The sequence below is a fragment of the Carettochelys insculpta genome, chromosome 4, assembly GCF_033958435.1.
Source record: "Carettochelys insculpta isolate YL-2023 chromosome 4, ASM3395843v1, whole genome shotgun sequence".
Taxonomy (NCBI): Eukaryota; Metazoa; Chordata; order Testudines; family Carettochelyidae; genus Carettochelys; species Carettochelys insculpta.
In genome coordinates, this window is record NC_134140.1 from 121,843,393 (window position 1) to 121,862,881 (window position 19,489).

At 40.6% G+C, this 19,489-nt stretch overlaps 1 protein-coding gene across 1 annotated transcript; it reads right to left on the reverse strand.

The window, feature by feature from the left end:
• Nucleotides 1-10,662: 10,662 nt before the first annotated feature.
• On the reverse strand, nucleotides 10,663-15,913 carry DMP1 (dentin matrix acidic phosphoprotein 1). Its single transcript, XM_074993973.1, has 4 exons — nucleotides 15,860-15,913; nucleotides 15,701-15,748; nucleotides 14,259-14,621; nucleotides 10,663-12,142 (listed from the first exon to the last, which is right to left on the reverse strand). Exons 1-4 carry the CDS (start codon nucleotides 15,911-15,913, stop codon nucleotides 10,667-10,669), a joined length of 1,941 nt encoding a protein of 646 aa, XP_074850074.1. The 3' UTR covers nucleotides 10,663-10,666.
• Between the last annotated feature and the right edge of the window lie 3,576 nt (nucleotides 15,914-19,489).

A 19,489-nucleotide genomic window follows, 5' to 3' on the forward strand; every position in this document is an offset into this window, starting at 1 on the left:
GCAAAGATCTGGCGAGGAAGAGGTTGGAGAGATTAGCAGAGCAATGAAAGAATGAATGCTTTGTGATTTGTTTGCTGTCTGGACAGAAGTGTGCTTTATAACAATATTAACATAGAGCAGAGGTCAGCAACATGTGCCAAGAGTGGCATGCAAAACAATTGTCACTGGTATGCAAGGCAGCCCCTTGCCCCTCCCTTCGTCCTGCACACAGTGAGGAGCATGCTCAAAGTCATGCCACCTGTGGATTTACAATGCTACCAACCACCCCCTGAACGGTAAAGTTCTACATCTTTATTTATTTATGAAGGAAGCCGCTGTAAGTAGGACCATTAGTGACTTTAAAAAGTATCACCAGCACTTGGACCGTACATAGAGGTGAAAAGGTCAAATTTCAGCGCATTGCCTTGGAAAGGTTGCTGACCCCTGGAATAGAGTTTAATAACACTAAAATAAATATAATAAATAGCAACTCTTTAATTCCTTGGAAGAGATTATTGGTTGTTCTTGTAATGGAGAGAAAAGAAGATGAAATCATCTTGAACATTTCCTATGCGAATAACATTGTTTTACTTCATATTTACAGGACACAATGATCTCTGGACATAGGCTGAGGACTGTCACATGACAATGGTAAGAAATCAAAAGAAAAAATATTTTCTTCTAATACTGAACAAGGAACTTTTTGCTCATAAGGAAAGCCCTTTTATTCAGGAAGGTACTGTACTGTTCCATATTTCACTACAGAGCTTCATTTTTCAGGCCGTCCAGCCTCACTTCCTGCTGCAAATTTAAAGAAACAGTACACAATTGCCGCTGCATGTTATGGAGTTGACTTTAAGAAATTGAAATAAAGTATTTTTTTTTCAACTGCATTCCTGTGGTGTTCCAAAAATACAGCTCTGAGTTAAAGGGGAAAAAAAAAAAGAGTGAGTGACCATGTTTTTTTTAAAAAAGTTCAAAACCCTTTTTCCTATTTTTTGATGGTGACCACAGGCCTGTGCTATTATATATATAAACAGAGCCTTCATGGAGGACATGGGGCGTATGTCACAGTCTGTGTGTGTGCTAAATCGTTTTGAAAGTTACTCATCCCCATTTAATTTTATCTCGCCACATTTCTAGTTCCTAAAAATACAGTTCCCAGCTATAGCGGGGGAGGAGAAAGGTGACCAAGTACAATAAAGCTCAGTTTGAAAACTGACCTTGTGGTGTGAGAAAGCCGGTCACTGTACACCCTGCCATTTTGGTGTGGTTTCATTACGGTGGTGTAGTCACCTCAGGGAGCTGCTGCATCACCTGCTCTGCTCTCTGAGAGTGATATGTCACAGTCATAATGGCATTTAGCTCTTGTGGGGAAAAATCTTACATTTTTTTAAAGATCAGGGCCCAAACCTCTTCCTGTTGGAGTCCCTGGAGCTTTTGCTGTTGATGTTGTGTTGGGTATCCTGGATGTATTAAATTCAACAGTTACACGATGTTGATTAAAAATGGAGCTGTTCAAAATTATTCTGTGGAAAAATAAATGATGCAATTTTTCCATATAAACAACATCTGGCATTTTGATAGCTATGGAGTTAGTAGAACATTTTTGTATTTCAATTTTTATCTTTAAAAATAAGAACAAAATTCCCCCCCCCCAGCATCTTCCCAATATTCAGGTAAGGAGTAAAAAATGCATAGTTTCACAGAATCACTAAGGTCTTTCAAACTTCTGAAATGCTTTAACTATCTTGCCAGACTGGTATTCTGTAATTTAATCAAAAACAATGAGAAGTCCTGTGGCACCTTATAGATGAACAGGTATATTGGTGAATAAGTTTTCAAGGGCAAGGCCCTCTTTATCATTACATAGTTATTTCTTCTTTGACTAAAACCTACATCTGAAATCTGATGCAAACAAGAGGGCTAATCTTAGATTCTTCTTCCCAAAAGAAAGGGATGACATGGAATTGTGGAGAGTCATTTGCATTGTAATAGCTGGCATATACTCAACAACGGTGACACAACTGAACCAATTGATGTAAGGACTGTAATCAAACAAAGGTGTGTGATAGCATCTACGCTATTTAATACCGTCCTGGCAGCCATGATCCAGGTCATTGGAGATGAGCTCCCAACTAGGGTCAAAATAACCTGTAGGATGGATGGCAGCCTTTTCAGAGTCAAGACCAAGACCACAACAACATGGTAATATGCTAGTACACCAATGATGTCAAGGTCAATGCTACATTGGAAGATGGTCTCCAAGCAATCATCAAAGTTGTTTTTCTGCTGCTTACCACGGCTTGGGACTGACTCTCAATAAACGAGAGACTGAAGTTGTCTTTCAGCCAACATCTGCCATATTGTTACCAGAACCAACCACCATAGGAGATGACCAAGTGCTGGAAAATGTCCAGATGCAGACCAAGGTGAATGTCAACAATTACACAGTCATCTCAAAGTTGCTATATGGAGCTGAAGTCTGGACTCTCTTTAGATGTCACATAAAAGATCTGGAGAAATTCCACCAAAGGTACCTGAGGATAATATTGGATATCATGTGGCAGGACAGATGGACCAATATTAGCATCTTCACTGAGGCTGATTCTTGTAGCATCGAGGCAACAGGCAGCGCCACAGGCAGCTGATATGTCTGGTCACATGGTCAGGATGCCTGACACACATCTGGCTAAACAGGTTCTCTATGCTCAGTTGAGGGCCAGGATGAGGTCTCATGATGAGCAGAGGAAGCTCTACAGAGATATCCTTAGGAACACCTTGGTTAAATGCAACATTGATGCTGACACCAGGAAGATGCAGGTGGAGGATCACCATCAAACCTGGAGGCATCAGAAATGGTGCCCCAAAGTTTAAGATCAAGCATTGTCTCTATGAAGAAGACCAGACAGCCCAATGTAAGGAGCGTGCCCAGGTCTGCACAGATGCCACTGGTGTTGGTGTAAGTGGAGACAGAGACCTCATAAGCAGCTACTGCCAGAGATTGTTCCTTGCCAGAACTGACCTAATTTCTCACCTTCGCACTCATCAGTTATAGGCATCCAAGGGGAAATCTTACTCAACCCAAAGAATCCAAGAGAGAGAGCTAGAGGCAGGTGTTGACTGAAAGACAACTGTGGTCATTCATGTATTGAGAGTTAGTCCCAACCTACAGTAGGCTGCAGCAAATACATCAATGATTGCTTGGAGACCATCTTCTGAGGTAGCCCTGACCTTGTCATCATCAGTGGTCTGGAGTTCTACCACTGGTGTTGTTGTGGTCTTGGTCTTGGCTCTGAAGTGGCCCAGACTGAAGAGGCCACTGTCCATTCTGTAGGTTATTTCGGTGTAGAAGAGCTATTTAATGTTCCAGAGTCTGAAAACATGGTGGAGCAATTAAGGCCCTAAGCCCTCAATAGGATCCAAGTGGATTATTGAGTTTAATTATTCTGAGCACCACAAGTGTTTGTCCACAAGGATTTAATCTGGTTACAGGATTGGGGTGTAAACTTGCTGACTGTACACAAGGGGCCAAATCCTTGTTCAAGATAATCATCCATCTCAGGTCATGGTGATGACGACAAGAAAGGCTAGTCAGGACTCTATGATTTGACCTAAAGAGTTTGATTCTGTTCTCTCCTTGGTACAAATGAGCAGTAACATTGTGGAAATCAGTGGAGTTACTCCAGGATCTAAAGGAGAGTCAGGCGCACAGGATAGAAAATTGGTTAGCTTTAATTTTGGGGAGAGAAGTGAACTTTTTAAGAAGTAGGAGATAAATGACTTTTTAAATCAAATTGTAAACTCATTTTAAAACACATGCCTGAGCTGTTTTACTAAATTTGGTCTGACTCACAAGGTAAACAACTCACCTTTACTTCTGAGGGAGGCATCAGGTAGGTGTGCGGCTATATATAGAGTCCAGCCAGATATATATGTTTAATGACCCATAGTACCCAGGTGAGCTTCTGTTCCCAAAATCCTAGAACAGGTGTCACATAAAGCATACATCTTATATTCCTTGTAAAAGCATATATTTATCTTATATCTCATATCTTATATTCCTGCTTTTTTTTGTACAGTAATAGTGATAACTTGTCACATGACTGTTGACGCAGAGTGATCTGACTGGCTGCCACATCCCTGTTTTTTTCAAATACATTACATATACTGGATTGTGCAAGCACTAGGTGTCCAGCGTCGACTACTAGGTGTAGTGCTGACTATTATGAGTAGGTCCATTGGCATCAAAAGTAGCATTTTTGGAAGGAAATAAAAAATAAACTTCCATGGGATACTCTTAGGAATAAGTGCTATGCTAAGTAGCAATAAGGCTGGGAATAATAAGGCCGTGTTTTTAAATAGCATTTTCCGTGTGTGTGTGTGTGTATTTCTTTACCTAGGAAGTCTCATTACACAGGGTAGCAGAGGTAGTTATTGTCCTCTTGGTTATCAAAAAAAAAGAACAAGAGCATGATGAGGTATGTATTTTGCTACCATCCTGTAATCTTCTTAATGAAATCTTTAGCAAGTATTTCCAACAAGCATACCAGGGTTCTTTTCAGCATTCCTTCAGTTGTTTTGCGACAATGGTAAAATTCTTCTTCTTCTTCTTCTTCAATACGTTGCTTTCTTGAAACTGCTCACATATTTATGAAGTGTAAAGCTTTCAAAAACACAGCAGGAGGATTACAGGAGTTTTATACATGACAAAAAGACAATTTCATGAGGCAGTTAATGTTATTCTCAGAATATAAGTGGAGATGGATGAAAAAGGGAACAGACTTGGGCATGGTTCTCATTGTTAACGGAGCCTATGCTGAATACCTATCTTTACTTGAAGTCTGCAGAGCCTCAAAGTTGTATACTCTTGTATAAAAATAGATACAGAATTTGCTGGACCACAGAAGGTCAATATTGTCTAGCAGCACTGCTAATAACTTCACTGCTTACTGGGTTCTTAGAAGACATTTAGGGGTAAATTACAGCTAAACAACATCACAGAATACTGACAGCCAGGACTGGTGGCTGTAAGCAAAGCTTATGGGATCACAAGAAACTTGGCCGCACCCATGATAAGTGTTCGCACAGTTAACTAAAATCATGCTGGATTACAGATGTTGCCAAATGAGAGATTCCGTATTACGGAGGTTCAACCTATAGTCAGACATTGTGGAAGTTCCAAATAAGGCAGCAGATCAAAGTTACTTTAATGCTCTTACACCAGTGTCTTGCGATAAGCTGTAATGAACTCATCAATTTTCTTATTCAAAGCATTGTTGTCACCTGAGAGAGCTCCACTTACTTCACTGGGAATTATTCCCTATGTACAAGTGTACAAATGAGAGCAGAGTCAATCCTGAAGATTTTGTTTGATTTTCTTTAAGACACTATTGCACAAAAGCAGAGGACTAAGAGTCAAGAGACTTGGAAAGAAACTCCAGCTGTCTTGAACAGAATTAGTATTCCACCACAGATTCTAAGTCATGGCTCCAAAACTGAATTGCCCCATGACCTTAGGCATGCCACTTTACCTCTCTATTGCTCACTTCCCCTCCATATAAAATGAAGAAATTATATATCTGTTTCCAAGATAAGTTCTAGAAAAATTATATTGGTAGGTATTCTGTCCACTAAATCATATTTTTATATGTATATTGTCACCCATCACTGTATTATCTGGGCACTTTGGAGGAACAGAGGGAAAAGATGAGGCCGAGAACAGAAACTTGCTCCTTTTTCTCAAAAATCCAAGAACCCAAATACTTTGGGCTGCATTTTGAAGTCCAGCTCAGGAGTGCAGAGAGGCAGTCAGGGATGTGTGTGTGAAACAGTAGTTTTAAGCAACTTTTGCAAACCTCCTGTCTCTAAGGTTGCTTTTTGTCAGGTTGGGCGTTTTACTTGGGAAACTGAATCGGTCCTGTTGCTGATTTAGAATACCTGGGAGATTAGACTTATGTCCTTAGTAATGAACCTATTACATAAATTTGGGGGGCATTCAGAACCCCATTCTGATGCCATTCTTTTCATTGTATCATTTTGTCAGGCTTGTTGGAGGTGTTCACATAGCAGGCCTGTTAACTCAACTCAGCCTGGTAGCTACGGCTGCATTAGTTGAACTGAATAGCAGTGCCACTTGCTGGGTATTTGAGAAATCACAATGCAGTTTCCTCCATTGACACTTTTGTATGTAACAGTGCTAAAAAAATGAACTGAAATAAATGGTTTTACCAAATCAATATTTTTTCACTTCTCAAGGTTTTTAGTACCTAAGAGGCCGGTAGGTGCCAAAATCCATTTATGACTCTAGCCCACACTGTCTTTTCTTGCTTATAGAAAACAATATTTTGTATGATTAACTTCTTGTTGAAAGTCCTGATTTATTGCAATGTTGCAGTTTGGAGCATCTTACATTAAGCTGCTCTAAAAAATGCATAAAGCCTAGCTATCACTTTAGCGTTAGAACTTTCTGCTCTCCCAGAACTTTTTCTGGCATATCCGAGCCTATTCCAAATCAAAGGAAATACTCGGATCATCTTCAACAGGCCCCAAGCACATTGCATTCCACATGGATTCCAGCATTTACCAGGCATATGTTTTATTTGTGTACACCTAATCATTCCCCTTCAATATTTTACAAAATTTCTCCCTAGATATGGGACTTTAACTTCAACAGAGCCAGGATCTTGCCCTTTATCCCTTTTTAAAACAATAACAAAACTAAACTAAAAAAACCCTCAAAAAAGCACATCTTAGTTTTTCAGACATCTGGATTAAATTGAGAATGGATTTGATTCAACCTGAGCAGGAAGGCCCAACATCCATTCTTTTGGTTAGTGTTCCCAACATCTGGGGCATTCTGAAGCAAAGATTGCTTTCAGTGAGTCAAAGGCTATAGAGCTTAGGGACTCTATCAAAATTACTCTTAACATTTGGTTTACGTTTACCAAATAATTAAATTAATAAAATAGATTTTTGAGACATTCTGTAATAGGGATATAATTCGCTATTATATTTTATGAGTGAAATTGCACTTCCATTGAAATCAATTGCAAAACTCCCCTTGACTGTAGTGGAGCCAGAGTTTTACGCTGTTTGATGGCCTAAAAAAGCTGTACACATGATCTATTAAATTCCATGTTTGTTTGTTTTTTCACAAGTGACTATATGGGAGAACCACTGAGCTCTATACAGCACAAAGCAGATCTCCATGAGCTCTACGCTCAATGTCCTGCATAGAGACATCTTGGCACACCAGGTATATGGCTAGGGGATCTGTGTTCTGTGCAACTCCAGTATTTCACAGTTCCAATTTTTTCCACTTACACATAAATGTCTCTGGAATGTATTTTTATTTTACAGAAGTTGGTCCTTGTTGCTTAATAATGTTACAAGAGGCAGCCCTACAACTCTGTAGTTTCATAATCCAGATTCCATCCCCTAGTTCAGTATAGTGCTTGAGCACATGGTTGGTTTTAAAAATCTATATAGTCCCGTTGGTTTTAGTGACTGCATCAGATGTTAAAGCAAATTATGTAGCAAAAATGCTGTGCTAAATCAGCAAATATTGACTCCATACCAAGATGGAGTACTCAATATCAGTACTCCACCCATAATACGAGCTCACAGTTAACAAAATCTAGTAAGCCCTTGATTTAATTGACCCTGACTTAATGGACTTTGGAAATAATGGATGCTGTCTGGCAGCCCCGCCCCCTCCCCAATAAATGCCGGCAACTCACCGGAGTAGCCGCTGGGGCTGGAGCAGCTGCCACTGTGGCTGGGAATGCCAGGGTAAGAGGAGTGGTTGGGGAGTGTGTGGAAGAAGCCAAACTGTCATGTAGCTCCTCTCCCAGTACTTGGGAGAGAGAGATGGAGGTGTGAGGGGAAGAATGGGGCAGGAGAAGGGAGTGCGGGGGCAGAGGGCAGGAGTGAGTAATGGGCTGAAAAAACAGTGCATCATCATACAGTATAACCATTTGGATATAACAGACTTTCAGCATTAATGGACATTCCTTCCCCTGCATTAACCCGTTAAATCAAGGGTTTACTGTAAGAGCTATTTTGACAAAGGCTTTTCATGTTGTATTTGCAGATATGAGTTATTGTTCTACAATTTTACGTCTTCTTACCTTAGATAATGTTTCACCTAATTGTAAAATTCCTGTATTTTACATATGTTCCTGTATGCATGCACCTGAAAGTTTGAATTTAATTCCAGTTCTCAAGTAGGATTGACTCAGGGTTGCTTAGAATGGGAGCAATTACTGAATTTGAATATCATGTGTGATCAACTTTTAGTTTTACATCTAATTACAAAATCAATTGATGTCATTTCATTTAGGAAATTTGTTCATCCTGTAGGTCTCTGCATTTAATTGTTTGCTGTGGATTGGCATAATCAAGGCTGCTTAACTTTCCAGGTTCTTTGGCACCTCGACATGTATTTGCAGGGGATATACCCTACACCAAGATCGAACACTTGAATGTGTTGCTAGGATTGAACAAGAGCATTCCATGGCCTACATAAGGAATTTGATGTTGGGAATACAGGTATGTTAACACAGGCACCTAGGGAAGGATGGCCCAAACCTACCCTCAACCAGGATCCTGCTGCCAGGGAGCATCCCTAGAGGTTATATCCCCACATGCTGGGAGCTGGAAGAACGTGAGTTCTGAAGTAGAACATATGTGAAAGACTGGTCGGGTTCTAAACCTCCTCGCCTTGCCCTGTTCCACCATCACCAGCTCCAACCAAGCCCATAATCCTCCTCCAACCCTACTCCCTGCAACATCACTAGTGTTCCCTCTATAGTTTTCCATCCATCGGTGGAAGACATCTTGTTATATGCACCAAGGGCATGTGCGGGTGTGCACCACCATTAAAATCACATGCTGCCCACTGTAGTTGGCTACTGGTGCTGGGCAGCACCTAATCTCTGCTGGATGGCTGCCCAAGTGCTCAGCTTACAGGGAGCACTGACCAGCACCCAGCTAGACTCTTGCTCCCAACTCATCTCCAGCTTCAGCACCCTTTTTTTTTTCTCTCCTTCCCGTTCTATGCACTGTCCCTAAAACCCGATCACCTTAACCTCTCTTTCCTTCTCTCCCCATTTTCTTCTTCCGTCACCAATATATGGCCTCATTCCTGACTAGTCCCTTCCTCCCAGCTTCCCCATTCTGCCTTCCCTCCACTGCCCCAGCCTCCAGAATGCTCCTGTCAACCTCCTCAGTAACCCCAGAGGGTCGTCACATTCTGTGCGCTGGTCACTGGCACCTCCATGTAGGTGCATGTTGGTATAGAGAGAAGAAAATGCTGGGAAAATTCCACACTCTCAGTCATGTTCAGAGTTGTGCTTCCCAGAGTCTTTCTAACTTCCAGTACGGGCAAGAGGAGAATTCAGCACGGTGTGGTTACTAAGCTGTTAAACTGTAATGATAGCATTCTGAATAGAGGTTGGCCTCTCAAGGTATGCGTGTGCACCTCTGAGTACGGGATGGTCCCTGGTATGGTCTAGTGTAGAGAGAGCTGCATTCCCTGTGCATTTCATGGGGGCCCCTGTGCTGACAGGCTGGACATCTGGGAGTGGTAATAGGGCATTAGAGAAAGATGACTAACTGATGTTGCAAAAATATTACACCCAGCATCTCATTTTGAAGAGGAGTGTTTGAAAATGCTGGAATATCGGCACATGTACTCAGGGTATGAATCTGATCTCACTGTTATGGGAATAAGCCAAGAATGACTTTGCTGAAGTCAGTGGAGTTACAGGTCCTGTTTTTCCTTAAGTGGCACATCCATCTGAATCAGCCATGCTACACAGGTTGAAGATAGCCATTTAGAACACCCTTGCTTTAAGTTCACTGAAGTGTGAATCCAATGTAATAATATTTCATTTTAATATAACCTAATAGTAAACTGTTGAACCACGTGACTATTTAATCTGATGTTTATAATATCATCTAGGGAAGACTAAATGGATTATTTTTAGCTTTGAAATAGTAATGCCATCAATGGAAAAGGATACACGTTTCTTGTACATTTATTATAAAAAGTTACATACATCCCCTACTGAAGTGATAGTTCATACATTGTATAGTGAAATAAGTTGAAATCCACATGATGTGTGTGTGCAGTGACCATCTGCTTTGCTTATTATGTGCATTATTGGCACTTAATTTAAAGTTCATTTTGACTGGAGATGTAAATTTAAGAATGTTGTAGACACAAATATTTGTCTGATAAATTAAGCATCCATTCTCTCCGTAATGCTCAAATATCATTCCTAACAAAGTTAATGGAAATAACATAGTGAATTTTAGGAGACCCTCACTGTGCTAGCTTTATCTTCGCTGAAAAATACAAGATTTGATTTAGTTTAAAAACACTTCAAACTAATATTTGTCTTTTCCCTGTTTCTATATTAATACAGTTCTAGGATCATAAATCAGCTTCTCATTTATATGTAGCCTTTCCATATTTACAGGATCATTTTTCATGTCAGTTCACATTGGGCAAGCACCAGCTGAAATAGTGAAATTCTACCAAATCATCATGCCTTTATTGTTCACAGAATATTTCTCAGAAGGAACAACTGATCTTCATATTGTCTATATAGTAAATAAATTAAAAGATTTTTCTTTCCCCACCCCACAAGTCTTATATAATTAGATTTTCATGTACATTTTAATACCCATCCTGACAGTCATTGTCATCATAATCACCAATAGGTTTGTTGTGATAAACATCAAGGATTAGCTTTCTGCTTTCGATTTCAATGCTCCTTGATACGCTGTCATCTTCTTGGCTGGTTGATTGGCTTTCAGTGTGCTCGCTGGATTCACTGTCTCTTTCTCTAGAGTGACTATGTTGCTCTTCTTTAGATTCACTATCATTAATTTCTGCAGACTTGCTGTCTTGGTCTTGCAGCTCTTCAGAGCTGATGACTTCTTCATTCGAATCACTGGCATTGCTCTTTTCACTTCTGTTGCTCTCTTCTGAATCGCTTTTGCTCTTACTGTGAGAGAGTCCATCTTTATCTTCTTCTGATTCCAAGCTGTCCTCTGTGGATTTACTCTTCTCTTCTGATTTGCTATGTTCCCTCTGGTCTTCTAGGGATTCACTGTCACTTACTGATATCTCACTGTCATCCTCATGGGAGTCTCTGTCTTCCTGCCCTTCTTTAGATTTGCTACCACTGTGTTCATCTGATTTACTATCCACATCTTTGGAATTTTCATCACTTTCTTCTTGGGATTCCCTACTGTCTTCACTTGATTGACTGGAGACATTTTCGCTGGAGCGGCTGGTGACATTTTCCTTTGAATGGCTGATGACATCCTCCCTGGACTGGCTGGCGACATCATCTTCAAAGTGACTGTCTTCTGTGGACTTGCTGTCCTCTTTGGAACTGGAGTCATCTGCTTCTCTGGATTGGTCATCATCATCCTCTGTGCTGACGTCCTCTTCTGAAGTAGCCCCGCCATTTTGGAACATCTGGCTCTGGGAATGTTTCAGGGATTTATTGCTGCTTTTCCTCATGAGGTGGCCATGCTCCCTGCTGGTTTCTTGGCTGCTCTCTTTGGAATGAAGTGCACCATGAACCATGTTGGAATTGTTGTCTTCGCTCTCAAAGATGGAGGGGTCATCGCCCAGCATCCCCTCATCATCAAAATCATCTCTCACCTCCTCGCTACTGCTGGAACTTGTACTGTCACCTCGGTTTCTTTTGTTGTGACCATGCCTGCCATCTCTGTCTCTAGCAGAAAAGCGACTGGCATCCTCTCTGTTATCAAGGCCTCTGCTCTCACTGCTGCTGCTGCTGCTGCTGCTGCTGCTGCTGCTGCTGTCACTATCTTTTTTCCCAGCATCAGTAGCTCTGTCACCATCTTGATCTCCACGAGCAAATGCATTATGCTCATCTGCTCCAGTGGGATGAATGGTGTATTTAGGGTCTGCCCTGTGAGCATCTTCCTCATTATTTTCATCAAAGACATCATCTCCACTATCATCTTCCTGGTCTGTCAGATAATTTCTTTCCTCGTCCCCCTTGCTTGAGTCAAATCCATTGGATTTATAAAGAAATCCATCATTTTCAGTGTCAACCTTTTCTTTCGTTTCTCTGCTGCTGTCGTCGGTATCAGGAATCTCATTTATGTCCACCTACATATGTAACAAAGAGAAATGAGTATAAACACTTCCGTATTGTATTTTACAAGTGCTGTTTATTTACTGCATTGTGTAGGCCAAATACTACAATCATTTAAACCTGTGCTAGTCCTTCAAAATTCATAATGTTAAATGGATGGAGCTGAGAGCAGAATATGGTCCAGTATGACTTAAAATGAGTGTCTAAGAAATTAGATTTCTACCCACCAAATAAAATAATAATGTTTCTTCTTGTAATACCTTAGGAGTCTTAAAAATATGTTCCCCTGAAAATTGCGGCTCTAGTAGGATTCAGTTTAGGATTTGTGATGGGAGAGGGGCAAAATTTAGTTTATGGCATTATGTGGTTTGAGATGGTCTGGGTCTGTCACACTCGTTACGAATAGAACATGATGTGAAATAACATGGCGCAAGCCACAAAATCCTGATCCAGCTGTTGAACGTCTCGGTGTTTGGATGCAGTGACTTTCTTTGTTCCTTTGCTACATGGAACTGTACATACAGTAAACCCGTGATGTAATGGACCCTAATTTAACGGACTTCAGAACTAACAGGCGTAATCTGCCAGCTCTCCCACAGCCCAAATAATGCTGGCAATTCACCAGAGCTGCCGGAGATGCTGCGGGAGCCACTGGGGTGACTGGGGCTGCATGAGCATCTGGAGGACAACAAATGCACCAATGCCAGGTGAGCAGCAAACTTTGCTGTCACTCCTCATAGGCAGCTTCTTCCCAGCAGGGTGGGTCCCCGGACCAGACAGTGGCAGATGTCCTGCCAGCTGGAGGCCTGGGCAGAGGTATGCCTGCTCCAGGGAAACTTAGTTTCTGTGGGAGTGCCCAGCCTTGCGTGGGTTGTGAGTGACTTGTGGCAGGTGAGCCCAGAGGCTCTGCTCTGTAAACAGTGCAAACAGCCCACTGACGAGCTCTCTCTCCTGAGCCCACTCCATTCCTCCCAGGTCTCGGACAGAATGTTCCTTTGTGCATCCCGCAAGACACCTCCAGTCCTGCGGATTTGGATTCACCTGACTTTTGGACATCCCTTCCCTCCCCCCCTTCCCTCATTAGTCCATTAAATTAAGGGCTTACTATAATATAATATAATATAATATAATATAAATACTGTAGCAGTCTACAGTGATGGTCCTCAACAGTAAAAGAAGTGATGTGGCCCATTGTATGAGTCTGAAAAAAGCAAGAACTTCCACATGGATTCTGGGGCAGTTGTCGGCAGCTGCATTCTTGACCAGTGTTGTTTTCAAATGTGTAGTAATTGATTTAAGGCTGATTTGTGCAATAAAAAAATGGGAGCTGCTGATGTTGCGCTCCTTTGAAAATCTGGCCAATAGATAGTGAGATTTTCGGCTTCTGACAGTAAAGACTTAAGGAAATCATGGTTTCCATATATCCACAGGTGCCTGAGGTATCTGGACATTTTTATACACAGGACTATAATCCGGTCCTCAGAGGTGGAAAAAGTACCCAAAAAGTTACTTGAGTAAAAGTGCATCTGCTTTCACTTCTGGATACTTGAGTTCAATCAAGAGGTGATATGTATGCAAACTTTTACTCAAGTAGTTTTCCAAGACACCAGTGACTTAAGTACATTTCCCCCCACCAAGGCATCTGTGCTTTTACTCAACTCATTTTTTGGGTCTTTTTTCCACTTCTGCTAGTCATATAGTCTAGACTATAATCTGCTTTTACACAATTGTATATTTTTGGTTACGTTTTTCAAAATGGTAAAACTTTCTCTGTAAGAATTTCACATGTGTGAATTTGAAACACGTCCCATTTATTTGTCTTTAATTGACACACTAATCCCATTACAAAGCCAGAGAAGTGATACTCATTGTTAAATTTCCCATACACTTACCCAAGTTCAAATTTGTTATTTAAAATTCAGCTCGGGTAACACGGTACTCTGTCCCTTGAAAACAGCTTGTTCTGATTACAGTGGTAACTTACAGCAAGTTATCTGTGACGTCTTATGTTGTAGCCCTGTGTTTGCAACAGATTGCATTGAGACTGCTAGTCCCTTCTTTTACTGAGGCAACTGTGGAGGAATAATGTTAGCTTCTAGGAAACTGAGCCTTAAAGCTAGGTACACTTACCATGGAGTTTTTCTCAGCTGATTGCTCAGCATAGTTATTTTCAGCTACTTCTTCCACGTCATCAAGGTCAGCAGATGCTGCATAATCAGCCCAGTTCAGAGCCTGAGCTTGCTTAATTCTGAAACGGTCATCATCCTCGTAGTCTTGAGTGCTCCTTGCATCAACATCATTTCCATAGATGTCATCTGCACTTTCAGAGCTCCTGCTAGGAACCACAGATGCATAGTGGTTTTCTTCATCAATATTCTCATGTTCATCAGCATTGGAGTCCTCATCTCCAGTTTCTGCGCTGCTTTCAGGGCTGTTGTAAGCATCCTCAATAGAATCTGCCTCCTCATTCAGACTTTCTTCGCTTATTGTGTCCTGCACAGAAAGGTGAAATCAAGATACTTGGATTAAACAAATGTTACTGCAGTTTTATGGACACCACTGTTAAGGGCCACATTGTGTCCACTGGTGTAAAGTAAACTATAAATGTTACTATTTGGCTTTATCTCAGGGAAGCAGTGATTACCTGTCCCTCTGCATTGCTTTTGTTTGTTTCTAATGAACCACCCCTCGCCTTATGCAAGAGACCCCCAGCCTGATTGTTTCATTTTGCAGTTTCTATTGGATAAAAGAAATTGGTACATGATAATACTATTTCAGTAATAACTCATGCATTTTGAAGTGCTCTGAGATTACTTACACTGAAGTAACAGTTTGAGTAAAATAAAGGTGTGTTTTTACTGTAGTTATCATGGATGTAGATGGCATTTCAAATAAACAAATCATTTTTAAGGGATCATTCAAAACTGTATCCAGAAATTTCATTGATAAAGATGTGTGAGCCCCGGGGCGGCTTTTGAGCTCTGGAAAATCAATACCACAAGTGGTTTGAAACATATCAAATCAGAGTCCAAAACAAATGATTTGTTCCACATTGGGAAGATGGGACTTTCTTCTTTCTTGTAGAGTAACTGCAGTGGGATGGGGAGATACCAAACTTGAAAGCTGTGACATTACTGAGTCCAGAAAAGTAATTACTGGCTAAACCTTGCGTGTCCTGTGCCTCATGGGAAAGTCAGGAAAAATATTAATATATGGATGATGAAGAAGGAAATATAAGAAGCATTCCTAGTCTTTGGATTGTTACAGTAGGTTCTGTGGGGATGGATTGGGGCAGCATGTAGTAGAGGAGGCTGAAGCATATAATGCAATCTGTCACATTGTCATCCTCTGCACATACGTGTGTGGGAGGGAGGGTGTAAGTAGAATCAGTTGAAATGATTATGAGTTAAAATGTTCCTGGGATAATGGATATAAGCTGAGTTGTGGTAGTTATGTTAATCAAGTAGTGTTTTGAGCATACGTAAGTGGAAACCAGGTCAGCTTTACAATACTGTTTCACAAGCTGTTTACTGAAATGGAGTCTTCTGAAAAATTCCTAATAATCAGCTTACCTCCTGTTTTTCAAAACTCACATAATGGAGATTTTGGTGGCTCGGCACCTATATACATTGAAAAGACAAATTATGAATGGACAGAACTTGTACAGAATGTCATGAGTGTACTTAAAATGGTGAGGCTTGAGGTTTTAATGGTTTTATAGTAGTACTTACAGGATGAGCACAGGATAAAGCCCAAAGAGAGATTAACAGGATTGTTGTCTTCATATTGATTATGTCCTCTGCAGCTGCAACAAAGTATGGAAAAGAGTATTTACATATACTCCTAATTGCAATTCAGCATGATTGGTTATAAGAGCATGTAAGATTTTCAAAGGCACCTAGTGACTTTTTTGAGCAACAAAAGCTGAGTTAAAAGGACCTGATTTGCTGAGTGCAGGCATCCAAAATCCCTAATGGCTTTTCAAGCTGGGCCATGAACTTTAAGTTAAATTTCAAATTTTGGTTTTATCTTGGTTTGGAATAGGGGATACCTGGTGAAGTGTCAATTTTTCTTGATTAAAAGTTGATGACAAATCAGTTTGTGATCCACTAATCCCATAATAACTGTACCATCCAGAGCTGCTACTCAGCCTGTTAAAAAGTTTAGTAATACTTGTCACTGTCCAGTCCTGGCTTTGCTGTAACTTTTAAATTAGTAGTGGGGAAAATCATATAGAGCCTTGTACAATATCATCTGTGCATCCCAAACAAAATTCTACAATAGGATATCGGTTGTATCAGTGTTCAGGGGTGGGGTGCAGGATATCTAATCCCACTGAGTCAGGCTAATGTTTCACAAAGAATAGATTTCAGAAATGGACTTAAGGAATTATTTTCTTTCAGAATTAAACACGTTTGTATAACAGAAAACATAAATCCTGCCAAGGACAAGTTCACACATTTTAGACTAGCAGGGAACCTAATTCTGCAACTGTGACTCACATTAAGTAGCATCTAATCACAAAATAATTTTGGAGTAATGTATTATTCAACAAGAGAAAAACTGGCTGAATCTACTCCATAATGTACTTGTGCGAACAGATATGGCTGAGACCAAGTCAGTTGAACTAGGAATAATCTAACATCACAGCAGTCTATCAAAAATAGTTGTCTTTTTTAACCCTAAGGCAAAGAAAATCAGAGTTATAAAGCCTCTTATAAACACCTTTACTCACACATTTACATGCTGGGTAAATAAGATAAACAAGTGACAAGAAATAAACATAAATGAGCTCTATGACAAATACTACATTATTTTACACTCATAAATAAGTGTATACTGATCAAAATATCAGAGATGAGCTTCTATTTTTTCCTTAAAAACCATTCTGTCCCCTGCCTTCCTCTCTCTCCTTCTCCCCAAAGTGTTCAGTTGTGCTTTTCTATATAGCACAAATGTTGGCACATATATATAGCACATACTGTTTCATTTTTTTCAGAATAAACCAAGAAAATTAAAAGTTACTTCTGTATGTGTGTCACGCAGGCTTTCTTCAGGACGTCTCAGCTTGTTTACTTCAGATGTCGTAAGGGCATAGGACCAGTTAAATATCTATAGCACCGTGTTGCTTTGGTAGCTGGAGAATCCTCTGCTGGTGCATGAATTTAAACTCTGCTGCAGATATGGTGACCAATCAGCACTCTTCCAGGGTAAATGTCATCAGGTGTCACTGGCAGTCCTGCACCCCCACACTTCCTGTAGCCTCCAGAAGGATATTTTCCCTAAAAAAAGCTTTCCGTGGTTTCAAAATGACTGGACTCGTTTTCATATAATGAAAGATCTTGTTGAGGCTTTATTTTGATTTCTAAGTTTATGCCTTTCACATGCATGCAGGGTTAGGAGCTTAAAAAATAGTAGTGTCACCCACACATGTGGCCAGAGCTCGGGCATACTCCGGCGGGGGTTGTTTCCTGTTAATGTATAGTTTGAGGTCATACAAGCAGACAGTTGGTACATTTATGCTCCAAGAGTTGTATGTCTTTAACTAACTTGTGAGAACATGCTAAAACGGATCACAATGAAATCTTCATTTCACTAGGATTATCATATTAAAACAAAATGACACCCCTGAGAAGGAGTGTATCTGTACCAGTATCTACTAACTCATGTCGTACTAATGTACTATATATATTATAACACATTCATACAATGTGGCAGGGTCTAGACTAGCCCCCAACTTCGAAGAGGGCATGGTAGGTAGGGTGATGGGAGATTACTAATGAAGTGCTGTGCTGCATATGCAGCAGTTCATTAGGCTAAATCTCCCCCACAGCAACTTCGAAGTGTGAAACGTTGAAGTGCTGGCTTGCGTGTAGCCATGGGTACTTCTAAGTGCCTGTGCTACAATCAAAATCCTTTTACACCTCAAAATTCTGAGGCATAAAGGGACTTTGAAGCAGCGCAGGCACTTTGAAGTACGTGTGGCTACACACAAGCCAGCACTTCAACGTTTCACACTTCGAAGTTGCCGCGGGGGAGATTTAGCCTAATGAACTGCTGCATATGCACCGCAGCACTTCATTAGTAATCTCCCATCACCCGATTACCATGCCCCCTTCGAAGCTGGGAGGTAGTCTAGAGACAGCCTGTGAGTTGTTAGATATTGACAGAGCTACACTCCCTCTCAGTGATGTCCTCTTTTTTGAAAGGTCAAATATGGTAACCCTATTTTCACGGGTGCTATCTGCACATAAGACATCTGGACCAACTCTTGTCAAACTCATTGGGCATTTTCCTGTCAGATTCTGGGGATCAGGGTGGAAACCTGTTCATGGAAAGTAAAAGCTAAACAGGACTTGAGCCAATTAGACGCATACGCTAGAGCAAGCATTTTGGAGAGTGGGGGATTTTCTTGCTTTCTTCAGGGTCAGACCTTGTGAGCTGGCAGCCAGCAATTTCTGAGTTCTTCTACAAGGTTGGACATTGACTTCATATATAACTTTGGCTGAGTCAATTTCCCCATTGTTAAAACAAGGATAATAATACCTGGCTGCTTTAGTGTGTTGTAGTGAGGATTAATTAGACAATAGAAAGCACTATATATGTGTCACACATGAACAGTACTGTTTTTATTAGTTTTTCGTGTGTGTGTGTGTGAACAGTACTTTTTGTTTTTTAAAAAAAAAAAAAAGAGGAGCTGGTACTCCCACAGCTGGGGCTGCCAAGGTGCTAGTACTCAGTACTGGCACAAAAAAAACTACTGTATGTAAATAAGATAGATATAGAGAACATCTTAGGCAATGTTAGTAAATACCAAACACACACTCCTTTTGGTTTGGCTGATTAAATTACCCAGTTATTAGCTACTTAGTTTACCCAGATTTATTCCAAGAAAGTGGATTGTAAGGGCTAAGCAGCGATTTTAAGGAAAAGCAGTTGTGTGTTGGGGAGGAGTCTTTAAATTCTGCCTCCAAACTGAAAGGAAGATTGGGATGGCTTTTTTGTCCTCACTTGGAAATTGTTAAGTAATCTCTGCTGGAGATAACTTAGTTCTGCTTACAAAAATAGGCTTGAAGTCCAAATTATTTTGCCTTTTGAAATGGTCCAGACTCCACCAAATTGCATGTTTTTTTCCAGTGATGTCCTAATGAAGGCTAATGCCATGCTTTCCTAAAGAGGCCTTACTCTTCTCTGTAACATCACACTACACAACATTATGTTATGCTCTTGATTATATTGTGCAGCCTCTTCAACTCTGAGGTTTAATGTCAATAGTCCAAAAAAGCTCTGCTGATGTAACAGAGAATGGAATTTGACTAGTTTTCTTTTTTCAGGAGAAAGTATAAACAATTCCAGTGAAA

Coding starts and splice junctions, on each gene's coding strand:
- DMP1 (XM_074993973.1), bottom strand. CDS start 15,913: ATGAAGACAACAATCCTGTTAATCTCTCTTTGGGCTTTATCCTGTGCT. Junction 15,749..15,859: donor CTTTATCCTGTGCTCATCCT/GTAAGTACTACT, acceptor CAATGTATATAG/GTGCCGAGCCACCAAAATCT. Junction 12,143..14,258: donor CAGCTGAGAAAAACTCCATG/GTAAGTGTACCT, acceptor TTACATATGTAG/GTGGACATAAATGAGATTCC.